At 43.2% G+C, this 20,602-nt stretch overlaps 1 protein-coding gene across 4 annotated transcripts in view; it reads right to left on the bottom strand.

The window, feature by feature from the left end:
* The window catches only part of WWC1 (WW and C2 domain containing 1), a 182,773-nt gene that overhangs the window by 72,290 nt on the left and 89,881 nt on the right, over positions 1 to 20,602 (bottom strand). For all 4 annotated transcript variants that reach the window (XM_021672218.2, XM_021672219.2, XM_021672220.2 and 1 more), the window contains 3 exons: positions 15,556 to 15,759; positions 3,150 to 3,226; positions 1,038 to 1,117 (listed from right to left, as the gene is read on the bottom strand). In XM_021672218.2, coding sequence (XP_021527893.2) covers positions 1,038 to 1,117; positions 3,150 to 3,226; positions 15,556 to 15,759 — 361 coding nt within the window. The remainder of the gene's footprint in view (positions 1 to 1,037; positions 1,118 to 3,149; positions 3,227 to 15,555; positions 15,760 to 20,602) is intronic.

The following is a 20,602-nucleotide window of genomic DNA, read 5'->3' as shown; positions in this document are numbered from 1 at the left end:
ATGGGGTTAGATAACAAAGCGTTCCTTATAGTGTTGGTATAGGATCAAATGAGCACACCTGCATGGAAATACTGCAGGGGTTCCCTGGCACAGAGTAACTGCTCAACAAAGCTTAGCTAGTATTGTCACAATCACGACCAGTAACACAACTGCTCTTAAGAAGCAACAAAGCTGCTACATGTTCTCACTTACAAGTGGGAGCTAAATCATGAGAACACACAGACACATTATGGGGAAAAACACAGACTGAGGCCTCTGAGAGGGTGAAGGGTGGAGGGTGAGAGGAGGGAGAGGATCAGGAAAAATAACTAATGGGTACTAGGCTTAATACCTGGGTGATGAAATACTCTGTACAGCAAACCCTCATGACACAAGTTTACCTGTATAACAAACCTGCACGTGTACCCCTGAACTGAAAAGTTTAAAAAAAAAAAAAAAAGACACAACAGAGCTGTATCTTACTTGGCAACAGGTCAGCTTCTAAAGGTGAAAATTACATTTGGTGAAAGTTATCCCAGAAACTCCTTTAGTCACCCATAGAGCACAATGTACATGGCATCGTGCATACTTTTCTAGTAACTAGTTTTTGCTAGAAGAGATCACTATTCCTTCAATGAAGCACTTGGTGAGTGCTTTTAGGGGATATGGAAAAAAGGAGTGTGTTTTGTTTGTGTGTGTATGAGACCCTACTGGATCGACTAGAGACGAGGCACATGCACGGAAATGCTCAGCAATGCTTCTTTCTGTGACTGGCTAGTAACACTTGGCTGAGTGGAACAGATCTTATTGGCTTCAGGAGTTCACAGGACAATGAGAGTTCTGTGGTCTGAAGTGATTCCCCTTTTCTCTTTCCAAACCCCACCCTTGGGTGGCAGTATCTTCAGGAAATGCCAGTGGAACAGAACTGGACTTGAATGACGAGAGAGCCACATTTTGAGAAGGGAGGAAAGGGACTGAAGGAGAGAGAGACAGAGAGGGCAGGAGGGGAGCCTGGGTGGGGAGCAGCCCCCATGCTCTGCAACGCAGGGTGCACTTACTTCTTCAGGGTCTGAAAGCCACGCTCTTTGAACTGCAGCTCGTGCTGGAGGTGAACCATCTCTCTCTTCAGCTTGTTGACCTGGAGGGCAGCAGACCACACACAGGCTGGGTCAGAGGCTGACACAAGGTGCAGGTTGCCTTCTTCCTGGAAGGGGAACCCAGAGCCCCCCACCTCCACTGTGCCTGTATAATGACTCAGGACAGCACCCCTTGGGCCACACTGGTCAGAGCCCCCTCCCCTCACGGATGCTGGTCTTGGTCTCTGCAGATGCCCATTCAGCCAGCATCCCAGGCAGCATTCCTGGAGGTCATTCCTAGCCAGTCCTTGCTCCAGGGAAACAGGAGGTAGACAGGAGCTGACCTGGGATAGAGTGGGCCTTCCGACTTCCTTGCTGTGTGACCTCTCTCAAGCCATCTTGCCATCCTGAGCGTCCTTTTACTGTTCTGATGGATGAGGACAATGGCAATTCCCAGGGCCATGTATCACTTAAAGCTGGCAAAAGCTATGAGAGTGCTTTGTGTGGAGGTGAGAGGCAATGTAGTAACTTTAGTGGCAAGACGTGCCCTAGGAACTAGACTCAGTCTGCAGGTTTGTGTGGCCTACACTGTATTATTCAATTTTTTCTTTTTTTTTGAGACAGAGTCTCCCTCTGTTGCCAGGCTGGAGTGCAGTGGTGCAAACTCGGCTCACTACAACCTCTGCCTCCCGGGTTCAAGCGATTTTCCTGCCGCACCCTCCCAAATAGCTGGGACTACAGGTGCACGCCACCATGCCCAGCTAATTTTTAGCAGAGGGGTTTTATTATTATTTATATTTAATATTTATTTATTATTTTTAGCAGAGACGGGGTTTCACCATGTTGGTCAGGATGATCTTGATCTCTTGACCTTGTGATCTGCCCACCTTGGCCTCCCAAAGCACTGGGATTATAGGCATGGGCCATTGCACCTGGACTATTCAACTTTTAAAATGAGTTGCTAACAACCAAAGCTTCAGAAAGTTTACATAATAAACCTAGACATACAGTTCATTTCTGAAAACACCTGAAGATCTGGCAACACGGAGCCCACATTCCAGCATGGGCACAACAGACTAGAGTTCAAATGCAATCACCTTTTAGACTGGGCAGACGTCTCCCGGTTACACAGTCGCCGTTACTCTCTACTGCCTCACCTCCAGCCCACATCCCTCATTTATGTCTTCTTGCAGGCATCTGAGTTTGTGGAAACTATTAAACACATCGAGTCTAACTAAAACACTCTTCAAAACATTGACTTTACTGCGAGCAAGTAATTTAATTGCTGTGCCTCAGTTTCCATATTGGTAAAATGGAAATACTAATATTTATTCCCTAAGGTAATCATGAACTAATTAAAATAAGATCATGCCGAATAATCAGTAGCTAGGAAGGTCGTATACCATATTAGAAACTCTGGAATAAGACGTGAATCTCTTGTGACCTTGCACAAGTTCCTTAGCTCCCCTAAGCCTCTGTCTGCTCATCTTTAAAATGCAGATAATGACAGCTTGGTGGTGGCTCACATCTGCAATCCCAGTACTTTCGTAGGCCGAGGCGGGTGGATCACCTGAGGTCAGGAGTTCGAGACCAGCCAGACTAATATGGTGAAAGCCTGTCTCTACTAGTAATATCAAAATTAGCTGGGCATGGTGACATGCACCTGTAATCCCAGCTACTTGGGAGGCTGAGGTATTAGAATCACTTGAACCTGGGAGGGCAGAGGTTGCAGTGAGCCGAGATCACACCACTATACTTCAGCCTGGGTGACAGAGCAAGACTGTCTCAAAAAATAAATAAATAAAGTAAAATGCAGATGACAGCAGTTACTTCACAGAGTTGTTGCAAGGACACGAGGTAACGAGGCATTTCGCACTGTGCCTGGTATATGGTGACTGCTTGTGAAATGGTAGCTGCTATAACCATTACTATTACTGTGACTACTGCCTCTACTGTTATTATTCAGGGCCTTGCTACTAGCACTGGCTGCCATGGCCTGGCTGAAGCATCTGCTCTGGCCTTGTGGGTTGGCTTGTGGCCTAAGACCTCAGTGGCCCCCATCACCAGCACATAGTATAGGCAAAGAGGTCCTACCCGGGATTTTGCAGTGGCAATTTCAGCTTTCAGGATCTCAGGGTCATACTTAGAGCTGGATGATGAACCGGAGACCACTGTAAGGAAAAAAAAAGAACAAGAATATCAGTAGAAGAAACACATTTCAGCAAAGTTGGCTTATTGGCCATCTAAATAAACCTAGAAAGGAAGGACTAAAAGTGAACAACCTACATGTTCAACAAAGGGGGATTTGCTACATAAATATGGTATGTGCATAAAATGGGGACTACACAACTTAAAATGATGATGAAGAATATTGAATGACAAGGGAGAATATCTGAAACTCATGTGAAAGCAAGTTTACAAAAAAGTGTAAAGAATAATTTAAATTTGGGGCCAGGCATAGTGGCTCAAGCCTATAATCCCAGCCATTTGGGAGGCTGAGGCAGGGGGATCACCTGAAATCAGGAGCTGAAGACCAGCCTGGCCAAGACGGGGACATCCTCTCTCTGCTAAAAATACAAAAATTAGCTGGGCATGGTGGCAGGCATCTATAGTCTCAGCTCAGGAGGCTGAGGCACGAGAACTGCTTGAACCTGGGAGGCAGAGGTTGCAGTGAGCCGAGATTGCGCCACCACACTCCAGCCTGAGCGACAGAGTGAGACTCTGTCTCCAAAACCAACAAAAACAACAACAAAAAAATAGTTTCCAAATATACACATACACATCTGCATTTTAAAAAGGGTGAAAAAAATAGCAAAGAGAACACTGATATCTAGAGAGTTAGATGGTAAATGATATTATCATCTTTATATTTTTCTTTTTTTAAAAAAATTTTTTTTTATGCCGAATCCTAACCACTAGACCACCAGGGATCTTTTTTAAAAACATACACATATGTTTTATAATCAGAAAAAAATTACTAAAAATATTGATTATACTTTATAATATTAATGTACATTCAAAAAGGAAAATAAATCTCCCATAATCTTTTTTTTTTCTGTTACCCAGGCGGTAGTGCAATGGTGTGCTCTCAGCTCACCGCAACCTCCACCTCCCGGGTTCAAGCAATTCTCCTGCCTCAGCCTCCCAAGTAGCTGGGATTACAGGTATGCACCACCACGCCCAGCTAATTTTTTTGTATTTTTAAGTAAAGACCAGGTTTCACCATGTTGGTCAGGCTGGTCTCGAACTCCTGACCTTGTGATCCACCCACCTCAGCCTCCCAAAATGCTGGGATTACAGGCATAAGCCACCGTGCCCGGCTAATTACCCATAATCTTACCACACTAATACAACTGTCTTTTCCCAGGCTGCCTTCCGGTATAAATCCATAGTTCTGTAATTTAGTTGTGATTTTACTGTATTTTAAAAATAGTATTTATTTATGTATTGAAAAAGGACTTTAAGGCTTATGAAAGTGAACGCTACATAGTAAAATACATTTAAGCTACGGAAAATGAGACAAAGGGAAAATAAGGATAAGAAAGCAAACTGGCGATAGGCTCTGAGCCTCCTAACTGGTAATGTGATGGGGAAATAGGACCAGGTATAAGATTTGTGGTGTCCTTAAGATAAACACAACCCCACTGTTCAGAAAAGAACAGTTATTCTTAGTCTGGAGGCCAGAGAAGTATTTCTTCCGTTCATCATCTTCCCTGTCTACCTACTATCATCTGAACCTCTTTCCTGTTCACATGTTACCAAATCACCTGCTGAGATCTGGGTTTTTCTTTCCTTTTTATTTTTTGAGATGGAGTCTCGCTCTGTTGACCAGTCTGGAGTGCAGTGGCACAATCTTGGCTCACTGCAACCTCTGCCTCCTGGGTTCAAGCTGTTCTCCTGTCTCAGCCTCCTGAGTAGCTGGGATTACAGGTGCGCACTACCATGCCCGAATAATTTTGTATTTTTAGTAGAGACAAGGTTTCACCATGTTGGCCAGGTTGGTCTTGAACTCCTGACCTCAGGTGATCCCCCCGCCTCAGCTTCCCAAAGTGATGGGATTACAGGTGTGAGCCACTGTGCCTGGTCATCATCTGAACACTCCTTCCTGTTCACATGTAGCCAGATCGCCTGCTGAGATCTGTGTTTTTCTGAGGATAGGGAAGCTTATTGGTGATTGCTGGCAATTATCAGCGTCTGGAGGTAGACATGACAGTCATGAAGGGAATGCTACTGTTTGGCTTTGTTTAAAAATATTTTAATAGGTCTTTTGATTATGCATGAGGCATTAAAATGTAATATTTGGAAGTTTGGGGAAAGAGAAACGTGTTCTGCATAATAACATAAAAGATGTTTGGCACCACAAGAAGTGTTGCATTTCTGCTGAATTTACAATGATAATGATGATGGAGAAGACTGAGGTTTACCAGAAGAGATGAGGGGGGACAATACTGGGGTGGAAAGGGCCTTGTAGCCTTTGTCTCAAGCATGGAGCAGGGAATCCATGTACAAAGATGTTTCATTACCAATTTAAAGTTCTCATTTCCTGGTGTCTAATTCCTTTGGTTTTTGCTGGACTTGGGGATTTCAATGCTGGTTGGATATTTAGCTAGAGGTATCACGTTAGCTGTACAGTAACTCCTCATTTAGGTTTGGAGACAGGTTCTTGGCAAATGTAACTTAGAGTGAAACCACATATAATGAAGCCACTTTTGCCATAGGCTAATGATATAGACAGGAGTTAAGTTTCTTTTTCTCTCTCTCTTTTTTTTGTTTTTGAGATAGAGTTTCACTCTTGTTGCCCAGGCTGGAGTGCAGTGGTGCAATCTCAGCTCACTACAACCTCCACCTTCTGGGTTCAAGCGATTCTTCTGCCTCAGCCTCCTAAGCAGCTGGGATTACAGGCATGTGCCACCATATCCAGCTAATTTTTTGTATTTTTAGTAGAGACCGGGTTTCCTCCATGTTGGTCAGGCTGGTCTCGGTCTCCAACCTCAGGTGATCCACCCGCCTCGGCCTCCCAAAGTGCTGGGATTACAGGCGTGAGCCACTGCGCCCGGCCAAGTTTCTATGGCATATTTCTGGTCATAAAACATCACCAAACATCTACAGAAAGACCAAAACACTTCTAATATTAAACACTGAAATTAGTGTGAGCTATATGTACAGTAGAGAAAGAGTAATAAAAACAAAACAAGATCATTATTTATCCAATTATTCCAGTTCGGGGTCGTGGGTGGCCGGAGTCTGTCCTGGCAGCTCTGGGCATAAGATGAGCACCAACCCTGGACAGGATGCTATCCTATCGGAAGGCACACTCACTCACACAGGGACCGTGCAGACATGCTGATCGGTCTAACAACGTGTGCCTCTTTTGGGTGTGAGAGGAAACTGAAGTACCCGGAAAACACCCACTCAGACATGGGGAAAATGTGCAAACTCTACACATGAATGGCCTCCCTGGTAAGCAATTTTTTTCCTCATCAATGTTATAATAAAATGACCTTGGACAAAATGATGTTATCTGAGGACCTGCTGTGTTTCCCAAATAGGTACTTGCAACAAAATATTAAGACAGTTAACACCATTTACCACTCACTGATCAACAGTAATAATAGTTAAGGACAGAGGAGTTGGTCAGTCTGGCAATAACCTGGGAATACACAGAAAGGTCCTCAAGTGGGGTGGGACAGAGTGGGGGATGTTTGTTCTATGAGCACCCTGTCCTGCCAGCCACCCTACTCCTCAGGCTGTGCCTCTGGACATGGGTCTGTATTTTGGGGAAATGTTGAGGTGACTGTGGCAGCAACATGGAAGAGCCTGTAAAAATGATAAGACTTGACTCAGACAGGGAGAGGTTGGCTGTGGGGACCAGTCATTCCAGGGCCAACTTGAGGCATGCATCGTGTTCCTTGGGCAAGCCCAGAAATCCTGGAGACAAGGCATGCCACAAAGAAGAGATTTTTGCCAACTGAGCCACCAGGAGCTTTAATTCTTATCCCCTGAAGTATCACTGTGAAGTGCACAGTTTGTACTCAAAGCCTCTGACACGAGATGTAGACTGTTACTTATCATTTTGTAAGTAAACATTTGACTGAGGTAAAAAAAAAATATGTATATAACACAGAAGTGCATACATCACGTATGCACAGCTTGAGGAATTTTCACAAAGAAACACACTCAAGCAATCAGCACTCCAATCAAGAAAGCAGGTCATCAGCCTCTTCTTTGTGTTCGCATCCCTTCACTACCCTCTACTACGAGAAGTTGTTGTTTTTTGTTTTTGAGACGGAGTCTCCCTCTGTTGCCCAGGCTGGAGTGCAGTGGCATGAACTGGGTTCACTGTCACCTCTGCCTCCTGTGTTCAAGTGATTCTCCAGCCTCAGCCTCCCAAGTAGCTAGGATTATGGGTACCCACCACCATGCCCAGCTAATTTTTGTATTTTTAGTAGAGATGGGGTTTCACCATGTTGATGAGGCTGGTCTCAAACTCCTGACCTCAAGTGATCCATCTACCTCAGCCCCAAGTACTGGGATTACAGGATTGAGCCACCGTGCCCAGCCCTACTACAAGAATTTTATATCCAACAGGACTTTAAATATTGTCTTGCCCCAATGCTTAATAGCTCTTAATTTTTAGTTTTTATTACAGTTATATATGAACACAGTTTAATGGTCCAACATAGCACAAGGTTTGCCAAAAAAAAAGAGCTTTCCATAGCCCCTATCCCCATAACTCACACCCTAAAAGAAAATCATTTTCAATTTCTTGGATGGCTACCTCTATGTCTCTAATAATGCATGCATTACTGCTTCTTGAACTTTTCTGTTTTCGGCATTACTTATTTACTTATCTCTCAGGAGGATGGGGACTTAGCCTCCCTTCCTTCCCGAGCCCTTACACCACACATGCACCTCTCCCATCTCCCCATCCTCCTAAAAGCAATAGCATACTTTTGGTGAAAGCAATCTTCAGTGTTTGCATTATTTTTACTTTGCAAACACTATTCAGGGTGGAATTAGCTAGCTGACTTTGCTTACTTTTACTTTTCAGCACTTTTTTTCCCTTGAGTTAATTATTGTCATTTTTACGTTTGCTTAGTTTCTACAAACTTATCACTAATTCACCCTCACGTTCTGCTAGTTAACTAAATCTCTGCTCAAAGAGTCCAGATCAATGTGAATCTGGTAAGTTTTCTATTTTGGGATCTCTCCTGCCTGGGCTTCTCCCCTGCATCAGTGTGAGCGAGCTACTCTCTCTGCATGGCTGGCTTCCTGAGATCCCCCTTCGTGTTCCTCTGCGTGTCTCCTCAACTCTCTGTATACCACGTCTTCCTATTTATGGTCTACCCCTTCATTTTGGTAGAACATCATCTCCAGTAGCTTTCTGAGAAAGCAACCATGAAGGAAATGAACTTTTTGAAATCTCACATCTGAAAACAGCCTTATTTGGCCCTACACTTGATTAAAGGTAGTTTTGCTGGATATAGAATTCTAGGTCAGAAATAATTTTCCTTAAAACCTTGAAGGCATTACACCATGGTCTTTTAGGTTTTCAGTGCTATTGGTGAGAAGTCTGGAGCTATTCTGAGTCCTGATCATTTCTGTGTGACCTGATTTTTTCTCTCTGAAAGCTTTTAGGATCTTGAACTGTCCCAGCGTTTGAAGTTCCACAATGAGATATCTTGGTGTGAGCCAACTTTCATCCACTGTGTTGGACACTCAGTAAACCTTTCAGTCTAAAAATTCTCCTCCTTCAGTTCTGGGAAATGTTTCTGAATTATTTCAGCAATGCTTTTCTCCTCTGTTATATCTGGAACATATTTTCCTCAGATAGTAGATTTCCTGTCCTTGTAGTCTATTTTTTTTTTCTCTTACTTTCAATCTTGTATTTTTGCTCTGATTTTTAGGTTTCCTCAGTTTTATTTTCCAGTCTTCCTTTGGAGTTTTCATTTCTACTCTCATAATTTCCATGGGCTCTTTTTTATTCTCTGAAGGTTCCTTTTTAAACAATGTAGCACTGTGTTCTTGTTTCCTGACTATGCAGCTATCTCTTAATCTTCTCTTCTTAATACTATCTCTTAATCTTCTCTTCTTCAGGCATACTCCTTGTTTCCTACAAGCCCTCCGTTCACCATGTGTTGGTTTGAGTCTCTATTTTCTCTGTTAGAGACTTTCCTTGGATATCTGGAATCTTGGTTGTCGGCTCACATTTAAGGGTGGGAGCCCAAGAGGATGACTGGATGGAGTTTGTGGACTGTGAGTTGCACAGCATGTGATTTGTTTTCTTCTTCTTTTTTTCTTTCTTTGAGATCAAGTATTGCTTTGTTGCCCAGGCTGGAGTACCGTGGCGTGATCCTGGCTCACTGCAACCTCTGATCCAGGGTTCAAGCGATTCTCCTGCCTCAGCCTCCTGAATAGCTGGGATTATAGGTACGCACCACCATCCTCGGCTAATTTTTGTATTTTTAGTAGAGATGGGGTTTCACCATGTTGGTCAGGCTGGTCTCGAACTCCTGACCTTGGGATCTGCCCACCTTGGTGTCACAAAGTGCTGGGATTACAGGTGTGAACCACTGCGCCCGGCTGTTTTCTATTTTTTAAATTAATTTATTATTTAAGAGACAGGGTGTCTGGTGTCCCTGCTGAAGTGCAGTGGCACAATCATAGCTCACTGTAACCTTGAAATCCTGGGCTCAGGGAATCCTCCTACCTTAGCCTACTGAGTAGCTGGGACTACAGGTGCCTGCCACCACACTCAGATAATTTTCTTCTTTAAATTTTTTGTAGTGATGGGGTCTTGCTATGTTGCTTAGGCTGGTCTTGAACTCTTGGCTTCAAGTGATGCTCCCGCCTGCCCTCCTACAGGCATGAGTGCCTGGCCACAGCACATGATTTGGCTGGACATGATTTGCTTTCATCCAGGAATCCTTGATGTCAGTGTCTTTTCTCTTTATATCTTTGTTCTGGTCAGATTTCCTGTAGAGTTCTCTACTGTCCAGCCTAGAGGATAATGACCTGGTACCATTCTGGGCAACAAGTGGCATATGAGGGCAAAGATCTCAAAACCCTTCACTTACTGTGCTTTCAGGATGGTACACTCCAGCTCTGAATTTGTCTTGTGTCCTGGAGTTCAGAGACTATTTTACCCTCTCCAAAAAATAAACCTTCATCTTCTAGATTGAAGATGGTGGTTGCCTGACTGTATCGTTTCAAGGAAAAGATCTGATGGTCTAATAGTCTCAGAAACAACTTTTACCCAACCCTCTTTGAGACACTCCTCCCTTCAGTCTTACTTCCAGAACTAGCTGCTGCCACCGACATCCATGGTTTTTGCAAGTGCTCTATAGAACAGTGTTGTGAGCCTTCCTCACTATCAGCCCATTTTCTCTTTTCTGGGGTCTGCTAAGTAGGTTGCCACCTGTCTGCTTTCCAACTTCCAAATTCTATTGCTGCTCTTTCTTCTCCAATTTCCCCTAACCTCATATATATTTATGTATGCCTTAAAATTTTTTTTTTATCTGTTATTCTCCTAGTTTTGCAGTGAGTAAAATTGAGTGGTTTAACTGGCATTTTTTAGTTTTTAGAGATGAAGTCTTACGATGCTGCCTGGAATGGACTTAAACTCCTGGGCTCAAGTGATCCTCCCACCTCAGCCTCCTGAGTAACTGGAACTACAGGTGTATGTCACCATGCCTAGCTTCAACTGGCATTTTTAACTGCAAGGCCCCCAATGATTTATTTTCCAAATGGGAAATCAAGGTTTAGGGAGGAGAACCCAGCTCTCGAGTTCTCACCTTTTTAGAAGTTGGAGGAACCAAGTATAGCTGAAGAACCTTAGCATTTGACTGACTGACTTGGGTTAAATTAAGAAAACTGATTTTGGGATCAGATACATCTGGTGACAAAGGCTACCTTGCCACTCTTTACCAGTGTACCTTTGGGGAAGCCACTTCCTCTTTGGGGGCCTCGGTTCCCTTGTCTGTAGAACGGGAACAATATTGTCTTAGAGGACTGCCTGTGTGATTCAGGAAGGAGGTTACTTACGTAGAGTGCCTAGCATATTGCCCTCCAAGCATACAATAGGTGCATATTAAATGTTAGTTCCCTTCTTGCCCATGGAGCTAGAGATTACACCAGAGAGTAGAGAGCAAAGTCTCCATCCCCAAGGCAGGGCCCCGTCTGTGTCTGCGACCCACAGCAGCCACGGCCAGGTGGCAAAACCCTCACAAGCCCTGGCAAGCCATCTGAGTTAGAGAACAGGCATGTCAGTTATCCATCTGTCATACCAAGAGCTTGACTTGGAGGCAAACCTGGCTTGGAAAACTTGAAGACAGAGTCATGATGAGGCTTGGTTCACGCCTTGTTTAACTGGGATGCTTGGGCTGGGGGAAATCCCAGTTTCTGTGTGTTGTGCATCTCAGATCCAGCTGCCTGAAATGACCCCAGTTCCTTCAGGTGGAAGATCTTTAACACTGAAAATGGTGGTGGTGCTTTGAGCCCAGTGGAGCTCTTGGGATTGTCTTGAAGTCATATGACAAGGCTGAGGAACTGCATTTATTTCCTACCTTTGATCATATATTTATTCTTGTTGGTTCCAGAGATGTGCAAAAAAACCTCTTTTTCATTTACAATGCTAATGAATTAATAGCAATAATTATTTACTGAGAGTGTAAAAATATAAAAAGTACTATTCCAAGCACTTTACATTTGTTAACTAATTTAGGCCCCTTAACACTCCTATGAAGATGATACTATGATTAGATTGATTTTTCAGATGACGAAAACTGAGGCACAGAAATGGCATAACTTGTGCAAGGTTACAACAGCTAGTAATTTGCATATCCTGGATTTGAACCAAAAATCTGGGTACAGAGTCCACAGTCTCAAAATATTATGTGTTTCCTATCAATAAGACAATTTATTGAGCCATTAATATGTTCTAAGGAAATAGTACCAAGTGTCTTACCTAGACCAGTGGTTTGGGTGATGACACTTATGGCAAAGTCTGGAGACACTTTGTTATCACAACTTGGGTGGGGGTGCTACTAGCATCTAGTGGGTACAGAACAGGGATGCTGCTAAACACCCAAGAATACGCAGCCCCCACAAAGAAGAGTTACCCAGACCAAAATGTTAATGGTGCTGAGGTTAAGAAACTCTGACATCAACCCATGAGATGAAGGTACTAATAACATTTCCACCCAACTGGCTCAGTCAGTAGAGAATGAGACTCTTAATCTCAGGGTCACAGATTCATGCCCCACATTGGGTGCCAAGAATTTAAAAATTATCTAAAAACAAAAATTCAACAGTTAAACATAGATTCTGAGACTTAAAGAGGGAGTAGGTTCCCCTAGAGAACACCCAGGCCATCTGACGTCAGAGTCCAGTTGCCACCTCCTACCATGGTGCTTCTCATTACTGATCTGCTCAGTTTATCTGACATTGGAGTTTTTCCCTTTCTTTAACTTATTATTTATTTATTTTATTATTTATTTATTTACTTATTGAGACAGAGTCTCGCTTTGTTGGCCAGGCTGGAGTGTAGTGGTGCAATCTTGGCTCACTGCAGCCTCCACCTCCCAGGTTTAAGCAGTTCTCCTGCCTCAGCCTCCTGATAGCTGAGATTGATTACAGGCATGTGCCTCTGTGCCTGGCTGATTTTTGTATTTTTAGAAAAGAGAAGGTTTTACCATGTTGGTCAGGCTGGTCTCGAACTCCTAACCTCAGGTGATCCACCCACCTCGGCCTCTCAAAGTGCTAGAATTATAGGCGTGAGCAACTATGTCTGGAATTTTTTTAAAAAAAAACAAAAACTTCTTTATTTTTTGAGACAGAGTCTCACTCTGTCACCCAGGATGGAGTGCAGTGGTGCCATCTCTGCTCACTGCAACCTCTGACTTCTGGGTTCAAGAGATCCTTGTGCCTCAGCCTCCCAAATAGCTGGGACTACAGGTGCACGCCATCACACCTGGCTAATTTTTTATTTTTAGTAGAGATGGGGTTTTACCATGTTGGCCAGGCTGGTCTAGAACTCCTGGCCTCAGGTGATCTGCCTGCCTTGACCTCCCAAAGCGCTGGAATTACAGGCGCAAACCACCGTGTCCGGCTGAGTTTTCCCTTTTTTCTTGGACCTTTTTTGGAATAAATTGCAGATATGCTGCCACATGCATCTTCATAAAATCTATGTAGACATTCTCCTACATATTCATAACTCCATTATTACAACTCAGGAAAGTCTCCAATTGTCTGAGAATGTCTTTTACGGCTGCTTTTCTCCCCCATTTCAGACTCTAATTCAAGGTACAAATATTTCATTTGGTGGTATGCCTCAAAAAAAAACCTAGGCCAATTGCCTTATAGAATAATCCATATTACGGATTTGTCCGGCTGTGCTCTTGATTAGATTCAGATGAAATATTCTCGTGAGGGATCCTCCATGATGTCTTTGTTGCATCACACCAGAAGGCATCAATGTCACTTGGTCTCATTATTGGTCATGCTAATTTTACCACTATGTAAAGTGGTGGCTGCTCATCTCTCCAATATAGAAGCACATCCTTCTGAAATTATTGAGTGTTTTGTGGGGTAATAGTAATTACCTGCATGTAATTATGGGTCCATGTAAATATCCTGTCCCCCCAAACAGGAAGGTTTTTATACACACCTGATACTTTTTCAAACTGTGGAACTTTAGAGAGAGAGAGGAAAAAAAAAATCACTTTGCTTCTTTAAACCTGAGGTTCAACAGGGACAATAACATCTCCCTTCCAGGGCCGTCTTAATGATAATGCTATGGAGTGAACTGTGTCTCCCCCAAATTCATATAATATATTCATGTCCTAATCCCTAAAGTGATAGTATTTGAAGATGAGGCTTTGGGGAAATAGGCTTAAATGAGGTCTTGAGGGTAGCGTCCTCATGATGGGATTAGCACCCTTACAGAAAGAGGCCCTAGAGAAGGCAGTCATCTGCAAGCCAGGAAGACAACCCGCACCAGAACCCAACAATGCTGGTACCTGGATCTCAGACCTCCAGGCTCCAAAACTGAGAAGATAAATGCCTGTCGTTTAAGCCACCCAATCTATGGTATTTTGTTATGGCAGCTCGAGTTGACTAAGACAGATTAAGTGCTAAAACCTTCTTAAGAGTCTCCAGAACATTACTTGATACAGAATAGCTAATGAATGTAATACAGTTCTTTTCTATAATCTCCGAGATTCTGGGGGTTTTCCTGAGCTGCTAAGGAAAAAGGCAGGGCTGGGACAGTAAGTACCCTGGCAGGGTTTGTCCTGTCTTGGTAGCAGACAGAACTTCTCACAGTGAGGGCTTTACACTAGAGGAAACCCCGTCTCTACTAAAAATACAAAAATTAGCTGGATATGGTGGCACACGCTTGTAATCCCAGCTACTTGTAAGGTTGAGACAGGAGAATTGCTGGAACCTGGAGGTGGAGTTTACAGTGAGCCGAGATTGCACCACTGCACTCCAGCCTGGGCGACAGAGCGAGGGTCTGCCTCAAAAAAAAAAAACAAAAACAAACAAAACAAAGGAACATGGGGACTTTGGCATGCTTGCTCTCCTCCTTTGTGTACCAGGGATAGGAAGATAGGAGCCCTGCCCTTACCAAGTTTATATTCTAGTGGAGGAAATACTGATAACATACAAGCAGATGTATTGTGATACATGCTATGAAGAAAATAAACAGAGAGCTATGGCTGAGACTAGTGTTGAGGAAGAGAGGCTTCTGATAGAGCTGTCAGAACAAGTCTCTCAGAGGTGATGACTTGAAGGATGAGAAGGACTTAGCCTTGCAAATGGATGGGGGAAAAGCATTCTAGGAAGGGGACTGGCAAATACTGAGGCACTGAGGTGGAAAATTGCAGGGTGGGGTAGGGGAGCAGAATGCGGGGCTGGGGACTCAGTGCATCTGGAGCCTAGTGAGGAGAGCATGAGATGAGGCTGAAGTGGCTGGCAGGGGCCTGGCCATGGAGGGCTGGGTAGACCATGGGAAGCGTGAGGGCAAGCCACTGAAGGGCACTGGATTGTTTTACAATCGCGGTAAATATACGCAACATAAAATTTACCATTTTAACCATTTTTAAGTGTACTATTCAGTAGCATTAAGTACATTTACACTGTTGTGAACATTCTACCATCCGTCTCTAGAACTTTTTCTTCCTCCCAAACTGAAACTCTGTACTCATGAACTAAGAAATTCCCCACTCCCAATTCCCCTAGTCCCTGAAAGTTTTTAAATAAGGAGATATGTAATCCAATTGTCATTCTGAGATGATTACAAATGAAATGAAATGAAATGCAAATGGCAAATGAATCACTGCCACAGGCAGGAGCAGGAAGAGCAGTAGACAAGACGGTGGTTTGGATAAGGAGTAGAGGTAAAGAAAAATGGGCAGACTTGAGAAGCAATATTGGCAGAACGCAGTGTGGCTGTTCTCTGTTGGTGTTGGTGGGGGTGGTGGTAGTGGAAGGTACTCACAGCTAACCTGGGAGCCCAGCTTATGCTCCCAGACGGCATGTAGTTGCTGGTACTCCTGCTGTGCAAGCTCCAGGCGCTGCTGCTTCACCTGGTAGATCTCCTTTTGTGCACTCAGAGCCTCCTGGGCCACCACCAGGTAATCCTTCAGCATGTGTTCCTGCTCCCGCCGCCATTGTACTCGAGGATCCTCAATCTGAGTGGTTTCTGGAACAGACCCCAGAGATTCTAGATCAGCATCTCACAAATATCTGTTGGGCTGGTGGCCTGTGGAATCCACTAGCAGAAAACAAAAAGCAAAATGCATAGACAAATCACAATAAATATAAGTGGGTCAAACTCATTTACTAAATGACAGTGATTCTCCATTTGGAGTAGTCAAATAATAAGCCATGGGGGGGCCAGGTGCAGTGGCTCATGCCTGTACTTCTGGGAGGCCAAAGTAGGCAGATCACTTGAGGTCAGGAGCGAGACAAGCCTGGCCAACAAGGTAAAACTCCATCTCTACTAAAAATACAAAAATTAGTCAGTGTGGTGGCAGGCACCTGTAATCCCAGCTGCTCAGGAGGCTGAGGCAGGAGAATTGCTTGAACCCGGGAGGCAGAGATTGCAGTGAGCCGAGATCATGACACTGCACTCTAGCCTGGATGACGGAATGAGACTCTGTCTACAAAAAAAAAAAAAAAAAAAAAAGAATAAACCAGGATAAATTTCCAAACCCAATGTCAATCTCTGAGAATAGCCTGAAGAATAAGGACCATGTTAGAGTACTAATCTAAACAGAGAGGCTCAAGGACATTAGAGATGCTTAAGGTAATCTCTTTTGGTGAAGAGTAAAGGAAAGAAAAATAACTAATGTTTCAGAGGATGTGGAGAAATAGGTACCCCATAGCCAGCTGGAAATGTAAATTAGAACAGCCTTACTAGAAGGCTATCTGACCATTCTCCCTATAGCAATTCATTATAAAAAGTAATTTAAATTCAGTCAAACATATATTTGTACAAAACCATGGTAATAATAATATATTATGAAATAGCAAGCACATGTCATTCTATAAGTGCTGTTCTGAGTACTTTACATATGTTTACTTCTTAAATTGTTATACTAATCTTATAGATTCTATTACTATCCCCATTATACCAATGAGAAAACTGAGGCATAGAGAGGTTAAATAACTTACTCAAAGTCACACATGAAATAACTGTTCAAATACAACAAATGAGAAATTGTACCATCAGTGCCATGTAGTGAATCCAGCCTTCAGATAGGTATGTATGCTATATTCACAGAATGCACTATTATAAAGATAATGTCTTTGAAGAAAAATTAAAATGGAGAGGTGCTTATGATATGCAGGCAGGTCATAAAACTGAATCAATAACTGTATCAAAATCAGTATGCACATCCTCAAAAAGATGAGAAAATAAGAAAACATCAACAATCATCTTGGTGGCAGGGTATTTTATTTTTTTAAAAAATTATGTGTACAAAAACATAAACAATAATAATCTGAAAAAAAGCAGCTGACTAGATATGAAAGAGGTTAAAATAATGTCAAAGAATCAATGCCCGTGGACCATTAACTCCTCAGTCAGCCCTAGTTGTTGGGTGGTGTTAGGGGTGATTGACAAACCAGAAATTGTACAATCAGGGCCATGTGAATCCAGCCTTCAGATAGGTATTGCTTCTGAATTGATTACTGGTATGTAAAAATAGAGAGATGTATTCTTTAAAATCCTGTTTCATGGATTTTTTTTAAATCACTCAGAAGTTCTGACCACCTTGGGTTCATAATTAGCCAGAAATCCCAGCACTCATCTGTCAAAACCTGGTCTGCTTCATTCATTTAAGTGATATACCGAGCCCTGGGAACATTTGAGTTTATGCGTCGAAATCTAGGCCCTTTAGCTCTCATTCCTCCTAAACAGGTCCAATGAGCATCTCCAGTGAAAGAAAGATCAAAGAAGCAGCAGGGCCAAGTTCTCATTCCTGCTAATTATCACTGTGTTACAATGGAAGGGCTGTTTAACCTCTCTGAATCTACTTTTGTATCTATTAAAGGGTGTAATGAACCCTTCATCACTACTTCCCAGGAAACAGGAAACTAAAGCACTTGTGCCCAGGTAAAGAAAACAAATGATACTGAAAGTAAAACCCAAACTATTGCCTAGGACCAGTTTTTGTTGTTGTTATTTTCTTTCTTTTTTTTTTTTTGAGATAGAGTCTCGCTCTGTTTCCCAGGCTGGAGTGTGGTGGCATGATCTCGGCTCACTGCAACCTCCGCCTCCTGGGTTCAAGTAATTCTTCCTGCCTCAGCCTCCCGAGTAGCTGGGATTACAGGCGTATGCCACCACACCCATCTAATTTTTGTATTTTTAGTAGAGACAGGGTTTCATCATATTAACCAGACTAGTCTTGAACTCCTGACCTCAGGTGATCTACCCACCTTGGCCTCCCAATGTGCTGGGATTACAGGGGTGAGCCACCATGCCCAGCCTAGGACCCATTTTTGAATTGTCTGTGAATAGCAATTCTTCAGGCTTTTCCTCCTTAATTCTGAGAAAGAAAGTAAGGTCGGAAAACAGCTGACAGCAGCTACAAAAAAACTGCCCCTCATAAGCAAAGCTTTCCATCCCTTCAAACCAAGCAAGAGGCAGGAACAACTGCAAAAATATACAATGACAGAACAAAAACAAGGGGGAGGTAGAGTTTGTAAAACTGGGCTACAGAACAGCTGCTGTGGGTTCCCATCTCCCATCAGCAGCTGCGGATTCCCTTGGCGTTCGGGACTCATGGGTCCCCCTGAGGAATCTGCCCTACACCTCCAGCTGGCACAAGCCACAGAAAAAAAGCAACTCAGCCCATCTTGAGCAGGCTGGCAATGTTTCTTCAAGTTTGTAACTTTTTAAAGATCTGCTTTTTCATTGAAAAATAATGAAAACTACAAAAAAGAAAAATCCCACAATTCCACCATGACAAGTTTGTGAAATAGGAGAGTTTCCATCTCTCCAATCCCATTGCCCAGACGTAACTGTTGTTATCTCATACAGATACTGCCTTCTGATTACATACGAATTTTTGGTTATACATACATGCCTGTATATGCAAGGTTACTTTAATGCAACATGGACCATGGCATATATATTGGTCTGTGACTTGCTTTCATCTCCAAATGATATAGCATGCTCATTTTTGCTGGTAGGTACATCATCTTTTAAACAGCTGTACAGTGTTCATTTCTGTGGTATTTGGGTTTATTTAACCAGAACTTGATGGGAAATATTTGAATTGTTTTCAGTTCTTTTGCTACTACATTCAATGCTGCAGGAGGTTTCTTAAAAACATATGTCTATGAACTTGTGCTACTAATTCTGTGGGATAGATTTCTTAAAGAGAAACTACTAGATCAGAGGGTACACATACTTACATTTTTAATAGATATTACCAAATTACCTTCCAATGGTAGGTAATTTCTGTTCTCAAAAACAGCCCATAAGAGTGCCTCTCCCTACAGATTCTCAGTGAAACTGCTTTTTTTTAAAAAAAAATCAGTGCCTCATCTGGTGATTCTGGGTCTTTCCTGCATGTTAGAATTAGCAGAGAAGCTAAACACACACACACACACATGCACACACACACACGCACGCACACACACAAGCCTGAATCCTCCCCCAGAACACTTAAATTAGAATTTCCAGGAGTGGGGCTCAGGTGTTGACAGTTTTAAAAGCTTCTCTGGGTGACTCTGGTGCAGACATAGCTGAGAGCCCCTGGCTGAACATTAGAATCACCTGGGAGAAATTTTTAAAAATCTTGATCCTGCTCCTGGACCAATCAAATCCCAATCTCTGGGAGTGAGACTAAAGCAATGATGATTTACAAAGCTCCCCAAATAATTCCAATGTGCCACCCAAGGTGAGAACCAGTGTCTAAGAGATGACAACACATATGGGCCGAGCAGTCACTGAGCCCAGCAGGCTCGATGCTGGGCTCCAGGTGGAATCACCTGCCTGGGCGCTGGTTGAAATGCTAGGCCCATGTCAAGTGCCGTAAGCCACACCTGGATGGATCCTCCCCACAGTGTTCTGGATTTCATCTGGAAGGGGCCTCCCTTTGGCCTTAGACCGCAGCTCTGCTCTATAAAAGTATGTGAGACCCTTACCTGAAGGCCTGGCCAAGCCAGGTGTCTTGGCAACCATTTTTGGTGGCTCACATTCTCTTTATTTTAATTTTATTTTATTTTGAGACAGTTTTGTTCTTGTTGCCCAGGCTGAGGTGCAATGGTGTGATCTCGGCTCACCACAACCTCCACCTCCTGGGTTCAAGTGATTCTCCTGCCTCAGCCTCCTAGTAGCTAAGATTACAGGCATGTGCCACCACACCTAGCTAATTTTTTTGTGTTTTTTTAGTAGAGATGGGGTTTCTCCATGTTGGTCAGGCTGGTCTCAAACTCCCGGCCTCAGGTGATCCACCCGCCTCAGCCTCCCAAAGTGCTGCCATTACAGGCGTGAGCCACCGTGCCCAGCCAGTGGCTCATGATCTCTTTTGTAAACCAGTAAGAATAGATGGGTGCACGAACAGACAAAAACAGCAGACAAACTCACACCAGAACTGGTTCTCAAACTGGCTGCACGTTGGAATCAACTGAGAGATTTCCACTGAATTGATCTACAATGTGAAATGGGCATCAATTTGTTACATTTCTAAGAATATTTCCTTCACCCCAATGATCCCTTGGATGCTCCCAGGCAATCTCCTCCACCCACCCCGTCTCCCATTTTGCCTGTTTTAGAACTTCATATGCATGGACTCATGCAGTATATGCTCTTAGGGCCTCGGTTCTTTCACTGAGCATAAGGTTTTTGAGACTCATTCCTGTTGCTGTATTTGTTGTACATTTCTTGTTATTGCTGAATAATATTCTATTCTATGAATATATCACATTGACTCTGTGATAAATTGTTAGTTTGCTTCCAGTTAGGGATTATTATGACTAATACTCTAAGTCTTTGTGTAGGCACGTTTTCATTTCTCTTGGGCAAAAATACC

The sequence above is a fragment of the Aotus nancymaae genome, unplaced genomic scaffold (genome assembly GCF_030222135.1).
Source record: "Aotus nancymaae isolate 86718 unplaced genomic scaffold, 86718_ANA_hifiasm-v0.15.2.pri h1tg000015l_0, whole genome shotgun sequence".
Classification (NCBI taxonomy): domain Eukaryota; kingdom Metazoa; phylum Chordata; class Mammalia; order Primates; family Aotidae; genus Aotus; species Aotus nancymaae.
Note: the sequence above shows the minus strand (reverse complement) of the source record. Positions and strands in the feature narration are given on the sequence as shown.